Below are 8,222 nucleotides of genomic sequence, written 5' to 3'. Positions count from 1 at the left end.
GCTCATGTTTAAGTGATCGTCCACTAGTGTGGCATTGTTCTTCTCTCATTCTCCTGCAGGGTTATTTTATAGTTTTGTTTTGTTTTTACTTGGGTATGTGTGTGCCTGTGAGCTGTAATTGTTATGGTTCCGGCTAATGAAACACTTCAAAGAACTTCCAGGCATTGATTTTCCTAAAAGTAATTTATTGTTACAAAATGTCGGCACAGGCATAATGAAGGCATGCTAAGATCTAAGTTCTCTTCCTCTGAGCAGTTAAATTATCAGCATGTTCCCTCCCTAAATTAGCTGTCATATATCATGTTATCCAATTAGTGTGAAGGTCAAAGGTTTCCTTCCTCTCTCTTTCCCCGGGCTTTTCCCTCCACCCTCTTCTGCTCTGCATTAACCCTAAAAATACCAGACAGTTTTGCATATTGTCAAAGCAAGAATATACAGTATTTGCAGCGTTGACAGTAATAGTCATTTATGCATACATTCATTCAAATGTGACTATCAGCTAAGCAAAGTCGGTGGCCTGTGCTATTGTACCAGAGAACTCCTTGTGGTATTGCCTGCTGTATCGTCTGTCTCTGATCTGTTTCCTCCATTGTCTCCTTTGTTTACAGAGAGATACTTTACACCGTTTATGGCCGCCTTGTAATTTGATCCTTGACTGCCTGAGTGGTGCCATTACTTCCCCTCTCCCCCCCCCAAAAAAAACCCCCACTGCCAATCCCTGGGCAGTTTTTCCAACTTCCTCTCAGTTCAATTACAGCCATTCAGATATTTCCCCCGGAAGAAAGTGATTGAATGAGACAGGAGATGTTTCGAATCTTAGTGGAGACGGTGCTGACCCCAGAATCGAAGGAGGAAGCTGTGGATTCGGTAGGGGGCCTTGAGGCAGTTGAGGCTCCCAGCCCTGGTGGCGAACACTGGGAAAAAAATGTCAACAAAATTCTGGGGGAAGAGAAAGGTAACTCCTATGTCCAGCGTCAACATTTCAGGCAGTTCCGTTACCGGAGGTGCGCTGGGCCCCGCACGGTTTACAGCCAGCTTCACGATCTCTGTTGCCAATGGCTGAAGCCAGGAGAGCACACGAAAGCTGAGATCCTGGACTTGGTGGTCCTGGAGCAGTTCTTGACTATCCTCCCTCCCGACATGAAGACCTGGATCAGGGAATGTGGCGCGGAGACCTGTTCCCAGGCGGTGGCCCTGGCCGAAGGCTTCCTCTTGAGCCAAATGGAGGACAAGAAGCCGAAAATCCAGGTGAGGACAGCTTGGTGGTAACTTTCAAGGACCATGAAGCGAGTGATTCACACGTTCCAGCTCAGGAAGGCTTCCCGTTAACATCTAAGGCGTGTGGCTCTTGGAGGATCTTGTGGTCTCGGCCGGCAGCATCCATTTGGAGGAGATTCTGGGATGTTTGTGCTACAGAGGGAGCAGTGGCGTCGTTCTGGGTCACTGCCTTCCACCAGGATCTATCTGATCAGAACCTCCAGATGCTGTTGCCAAAGAGCCAAAAGCTGGGGAGGAATGCAGGCTACCCCCTCTGTAACTTAAAACTTTTCTTCCTGATAGTTCCGAGGGGACGAGAACACACAGTTCCTCCCCCAAAACACCCCCCCTCAGCTGCACAGTTGTTGGGGGGGGGGAATCTCCTTAAAAGAGAGGTCTTTTTGCTTTCCTGTTCCCACCTTGTATGGATATCTGGTACTGCTTTGCAGGGTCTGTTTGTGGATAACGATTTCCCCCAAATTAAGAAGGCGGTTCCCTCAGATGAAGGACAGAGACAGTTCTTCAAGCAGATCTTAGAGAACGAAGATGCCGTATTGCAGGGTAAGAATGAAAGGGATATAGATTGTTATGGTCTTTATCTATCTATCTATCTATCTATCATCTATCTATCTATCTATCTATCTATCTATCCTATCTAATCTTATCTAATCTAATCTATCTATCAGACTGGGATAGTCCTGGTGAATTTCAGACGGTTGGTAAAAAGTTTAAAAGATGCAGCGCCTTTTTAACTCATGAGTCTGTTTTTCCTCGACCTTGGCGATGTGGACTTAAAGTAAGACATAGTAGGCTGAGGAATTCTGGGAGTTAAAGTCCACATCTTTTAAATTTGCCACGGTTGAGACATGCTGTCAGAAACAATGATTGAGAATGTCTGTAAGGGGAAGGAGTCAAAAAAGTCAAGATGGTGGTGTGGCCTTAACCCCCCCTTTTTTATGTGCGCAATAAAACCAGCCTTTAGAAGGAGGGAGCATGTTAGCAAGATGGAAAACCAGCCTTTAGAAGGAGGGAGCATGTTAGCAAGATGGAAACATTGCTAATTGAGGCGACCTTGAAGTCCTCAGTTCTCATCAAAACCCGCTATGGCAGTTCTTTCTATGAAGACAATCATTCTTCCCTGAGGCTCGTAACAGTAGAAAATAAATAGAACCTAGAGTCGGAAGGGACCTTGGAGGTCTTCTAGTCCAACCCCCTGCGCGAGCAGGAGACCCTATACCAGTGGTTCTCAACCTTTTTAATGCCGTGACCCCCAACCGGTCGTAAGTCGAGGACTAAACCGGTCGTAAGTCGAGGACTAAACCGGTCGTAAGTCGAGGACTAAACCGGTCGTAAGTCGAGGACTACCCAACCGGTCGTAAGTCAAGGACTTTCCCTGCCCGGGAGCGCCGCGCATGCGTGGTTCCGCCCCCTGCGCCAGCCGAGGCGTAGCTGGCAAGCGGCAGAGACGGAGCAGGCCGATCACCAGCTGGCCCAGCCCAAGGGAGGTAAGGCACCCGCTGGGAAAGGGGGAAAAATGGCAGACAAAAAAAATGGTGGGCAGCCTTGCTTGGCGACCCCCGTGAAATGGTCGATCGACCCCAAATGGGGTTGCGACCCATAGGTTGAGAACCGCTGCCCTATACCTTTTCAGACAAATGGTTGTCCAGTCTCTTTTTGAAAGCCTCCACTGATGGAGCTTTTGGTGGCAAACCGTTCCACTTGTGAATTGTTCTCACTGTCAGGACATTTCTCCTTAGTTCTAGGTTGCTTTGCTGGAATTGGGTATGTCTAGTTTAATGAAGAGAAGGACAAGGGGGGACATGATAGCAGTATTCCAATATCTCAGGAGCTGCCCCAAAGAAGAGGGAGTCAAGCTATTCTCCAAGGCGCCTGAAGGCAGGACAAGAAGCAACAGATGGAAACTAATCAAGGAGAGAAGCAACCTGGAACCGAGGAGAAACTTCCTGACAGTTAGAACAATTAACCAGTGGAACAACCTGCCTCCAGAAGCGGTGAATGCTCCAACACTGGAAGTTTTTAAGAAGAGACTGGACAGCCATTTGTCTGAAATGGTATAGGGTTTCCTGCCTGAGCAAGGGGTTGGACTAGATGGCCTCCAAGGTCCCTTCCAACTTTATTTTTATTATTATTATTATTATTATTATTATTAGTAGTAGTAGTAGTAGTAGTAGTAGTAGTAGTAGTAGTAGTAGTAGTAGTAGTAGTAGTACGACTGTATCACTTTTGTCTCCTTTCCTGAAATGTATATATATGCTTGCATCCTTTTGTCTGTAGGCATCCCTCCCGCCATTTTCTGGAGGGTAAATTCCTCCAGGCTGCACTAAATATATAATAACTGCAGTGAGCCTTGATTGTGGAAACCATCTTGAGATTTTCGACTCCTCCCTTTGCGGAAACTCCAGCTAGTCACAGCTGAATGATAAAAGACGTTTCTCCTTAGCAGGTTTTATAATTAATTGTAAAAAAATAATTCACCTATTTTGTTCAATAGAAATAAGGTGTCTGGAAGCCGTAAGGAAAATGAATACAACTTGTGAGCCGAATCTGGCGGCAAAATTTGAAAAATCTCTTGTCAGTCCAGATACATCATATTTCCCAATCGCTTAACATGTGGTGAAGGGGCGAGGTGCTTTATTTCAGTCACTGACTGACTTTACGTACCATAAAATGTGGAACTAAAATAAAAATATAAATACAGGTAACCCACCACATACAACCATTCATTCAGTGACCATTTGACGTTACAACGGCACTGAAAAGTGGTTTATGATCATTTTTCCTCACAATGGTTGCAGCGTCCCTGCGGGTCACATGATCAAACTTTTGAGGCTTCGCAACCGGCTTATATTTGTGATTGCGGTGTTTGCGACCTCCTGACAAAGCCAATGGGGAAGCCAGGTTCACTTAACAACCGTGTTACTAACTTAACAACTGTGTGGATTCACTTAAACTGTGACAAGAAAAGTCCTAAAACGGGGCAGAACACACTTAACTGCCCCACTTAGCAATGGAAATGTTGGATTCAGTTGTGGTCGTGAGTTGGGGAACCACGTATAACACAAAATGGAATAAAAGGTAAATGGAACACAGCCCACAAAAGTGAATGCTTTTGAACACAGATTAACTAGCACTACAGATTCGGTGGAAAAAAAAAACCAATTGAAAATTGAACTGGAAATAAATAAACGGGAGGAATAAGAGTGGGAGTCTCTTGAGTTAAAGAGACGCATAAGGTTTGCTTAGCATCTTTAGAGATTGCAGTATGTAAATGTCACAATGTCACAGGTAGTCCTTGACTTACGACCACAATTGAGCCCAAACTTTATGTTGCTAAGTGAGAAATTGGTTAACGTGAGTTTTGCCCCATGGTATGACTTTTCTTGCCACATTTAGAATGGAATGGAATAGGAATATAAATTTATAAGAATAGGAATAGAAGTAGAATAGAGAATAAAATGGAATGGGAGGATAGGATAGGATGGAATGGAATAGAATAGAATAGAATAGAAATATGGAATAGAATAGAAATATGGAATAGAATAGAAATATAGAATAGAACAGGGGTAGGCAACCTTGGCTCTTTTATGACTCGTGGATTTCAATTCCCAGAATTCCTAAGCCAGCCATGCTGAGGAGAAATGGAGAGGTTTCCAAGCTGAGCCATGCTGGCTCAGGAATTCTGGGATGTGAAGTCCACAAGTCATAAAAGAGCCAAGGTTGCCTACCCCTGGAATATAGAAATAGAATAGAAATATGGAATGAATAGAATAGAAATAGAATAGAAACATGGAATAGAAATATGGAATAGAATAGAGTAGAGTAGGAGTACGAATAGAATAAGAATAGGAAAAGGAATATAAATTTATAAGAATAGAAATGGAACAGAAAGGAATAGGAATAGAAATAGTACAAATTTATAAGAATAGGAATAGAATAAGAATAGGAAAAAGAATATAAGTTTAGAATAGAATTAGAATAGAATTACAATGGAATGGAATAGGAATAGAATAGAAGAGTTGGAAGGGACCTTGGAGGTCTTCTGGTCCAGCCCCCTGCTCAGGCAGGAAACCCTAAACCATTTCAGACAAATGGCTGCCCAGTCTCTTCTTAAAAACTTCCAGTGTTGGAGCATTCACCGCTTCTGGAGGCAGGTGGTTCCACTGATTTGTTAAGTGAATCACTGCAGTTGCTGAGTTCGTAACACGGTTGTTAAGCGAATCCGGATTTCTCCGTCGAGTTTGCTTGTCAGAAGGTCACAAGAGGGGATTCCATGATCCCCGAGACCCTGCACCCGTCGTAAACAGGAGTCAGTTGCCAAGCGTCTGAACGTAAATCACGTGACCATGGGGATGTGGCAGTGGTCGTGAGTGTGAAAAAAATGGTCATAAGTCGCTTTTTTTCAGTGCCGCTGTAACATAGAACCAGTCACTAAGCCATCGGTTGTAAGTGGAGGATCACAGATTTTTTTTTTGTAAAGCATTCATTTCTGCCACTGCAACTTTGCAGACAGCAATGGATTTGTGTGTGTGTGTGTGTGTGTGTGTGTGTGTGTGTGTGTGTGTGTCAAAGTTAGCTCTCTTCTGAGGACAGTGGGAAAAGAAACCAATACTGAGGTAAACAAAGCATGGTTTGTTGGAAGGCCTCCTGAGCTGTGAGAATAAAAGAAACAATGGCCTCGTAGGCGGGTCTTGTCCAGATCCACCTTTTCAGATGCAAATGAAGCAACAACTTCCCCACTACATTTTTGTCCACTTACAGGCAATGAGAACTCCATGGCGAGGGATGTGTCTGCTTTTGTTTCTGAAGTGTTTCCTTCAGCTGAGCCCACTCTGGTAAGAAGAAAAGGGTTGGGGCTAAAATGGGTCAGTCGCTGCACATTTTCCTGGGCCTGCCTGGCACCCCTTTCCTTTCCCCCACCTGCCCACCCTCCCTCTATTTTCCTTTCCTTTTCTCCCTCTTTTCCCTTTTCTCCCCCCTCCTCCAGGCTCCGCTGTCTTTTGAGGACGTGGCGGTGTATTTCACGGAGGAAGAGTGTCCTCTCTTGAACGCAAGCCAGGTAGCCCTGCAACTGGAGGTCATGGTGGAGAACTACCAAAACCTGAGCTTTTTAGGTGAGTCCCCACGTTGGGTCCCAACAGGCTGAAATCCGTCGTCTTTAGCAACACGCTCCATTCCCCACCGTCCAGTTGGAGCTGAAGAAGCTTGTTGGATGAGAAGTGAAACCTCTTCAAAGAAAAATCGGAAAGTCCAGTTGCCTCCTGAAAAAAAGGACCTTTGGGATCGCTGTTAAGTGAATCTGGCTTCCCCATTGACTTTGTTTGTCAGGTCACAAAAGATGATCACAAGACACACACACAAACACACACACACACACACACCTCGGGACACTGCAACCGTCATAATTATGAGCCAGTTGCCAAGCGTCCGGATTTCGATCCCGTGACCGTGGGGATGAGTGCAAAAGCCGGTCATAAGTCACTTTTTTTCCCCAGTGCTGTTGTAATTTTGAACGGTCGCTAAGTTGTACGTTGAGGACTTCCTGAATGAATTTCAAATCAGATTGCAAACACAGGGCACTTAGCACTGGAAGTCTGAAAGTACAAAAGAAAATGTTTGAAGAATCTAAGCGTAGCCACAGAACCTGGGTCTTTCTCAGTCCTAGTCTTGACAGCTTCCCAACTACACAACACTGGCTACTATTCACTGCAAATTATGTGCTTTTCCAATAAGCAGTGTTCTGCTTTCACTATTATAATTTTCAGCGATCACTTTCCTATAGTCTCGAGCGGTTGTTTTCCGTGTTGGACAGGGAATTCTTGGAGTTGAAGTCCAAGGATATCAAGGTTGAGAAAGGCTGATCCGAGGCTTTTGACTTCCTCTTAATATCACTCGCCGAAAGCTTTTCCTCATTTCACCAATTTTCTTTTCAGGTTTTCTCTTGGTCTTACGTTTTTTTTTAATCTTACTCTAGGGAGGGGCACACGGCAGAAGGAGGATGAGTCCCAAAGAATCTCCTTAAAAAGAAGCAGATCCACCCAGGAGGAACCGCAGAGCGAGGGAACGGAGGATCGGCCAAAGTGCTTGAGATGGGATGAATTCTCTCTTTCTGAAAGCCCTCATTTCCAAGGTGTAACAGTGCCTCCCCAAAGATATCCGGCGAATACATCTTTAGCTTCGGCAAGCAGGAACTTTTCCAAAACTCCAATCCAGGGAAAACTAACCACGAGAAACACACCCTTGGTTTCGAAGAGCGTGAATTCTCCTGAAACGCTCAACCATGGGAAATTAGCTCCGAAACCGAGAATGAATACGTGTCCCATCTGTGGGAAAAGCTTCGCTCATAAGTCTCTACTGCATGAACACGAAAAAATCCACGCCAAGGAGAAACCTTTTAAATGCTCCGAATGTGGCATAAGCTTCAGTCAGATGGCAACCTTGACCTCTCACAAACGCATCCACACGGGGGAGAAACCCTATCACTGCTCGTCGTGCGGAAAGAGTTTCAGTCACAGCATAACTCTCCATTCTCATCGAAGGAGCCACAAAATTTAAAACTCATCCAAGTGGCAAGAGCTACAATCAAAATCCAAAGCTTCCCAGACTGGCAAAGATTCATGCAGGGCAGAAACTGATGGGTATATGAGTTGTGGAAGGTACCCACCTAAGTTTTAGGTATAAACTCTTAACAAATCTCTATAAACCTTTTTTTTTTTTTTTGGGGTGGGAGGCAGCTGCCTGAAACGTTGATTTTGATTCCCTCTACACCAGGGGTCGGCAACCTTAAAACACTCAAAGAGCCACTTGGATCCGTTTCCCATAGAAAAGAAAACGGAGCCGCAAAATCCGCACCTACATGCGTGTGCGCCGGAAGGGGGGGCCTTGATTGAAGAATTTAATTAAAAAGAAATAGAGGTTGCTGTGCATGAGTTTTCTCTCTCCCCCCC

General features: G+C 44.9%; 1 protein-coding gene across 1 annotated transcript; it reads left to right on the top strand.

Annotated features, from left to right (window-relative positions):
- The first annotated feature begins 804 nt into the window (after window positions 1-804).
- On the top strand, window positions 805-7,830 carry LOC114923636 (zinc finger protein with KRAB and SCAN domains 5-like). The gene is made up of 5 exons (XM_029286879.1): window positions 805-1,248; window positions 1,707-1,818; window positions 6,037-6,110; window positions 6,263-6,389; window positions 7,250-7,830. The coding sequence occupies exons 1-5, from the start codon at window positions 805-807 to the stop codon at window positions 7,828-7,830; spliced, it is 1,338 nt and encodes a 445-aa protein (XP_029142712.1).
- Window positions 7,831-8,222: the final 392 nt, after the last annotated feature.

Source organism: Protobothrops mucrosquamatus, unplaced genomic scaffold, assembly GCF_001527695.2.
Source record: "Protobothrops mucrosquamatus isolate PMUCROS unplaced genomic scaffold, P.Mucros_1.0 scaffold5534, whole genome shotgun sequence".
NCBI classification, from domain to species: Eukaryota; Metazoa; Chordata; class Lepidosauria; order Squamata; family Viperidae; genus Protobothrops; species Protobothrops mucrosquamatus.
Note: the sequence above shows the minus strand (reverse complement) of the source record. Positions and strands in the feature narration are given on the sequence as shown.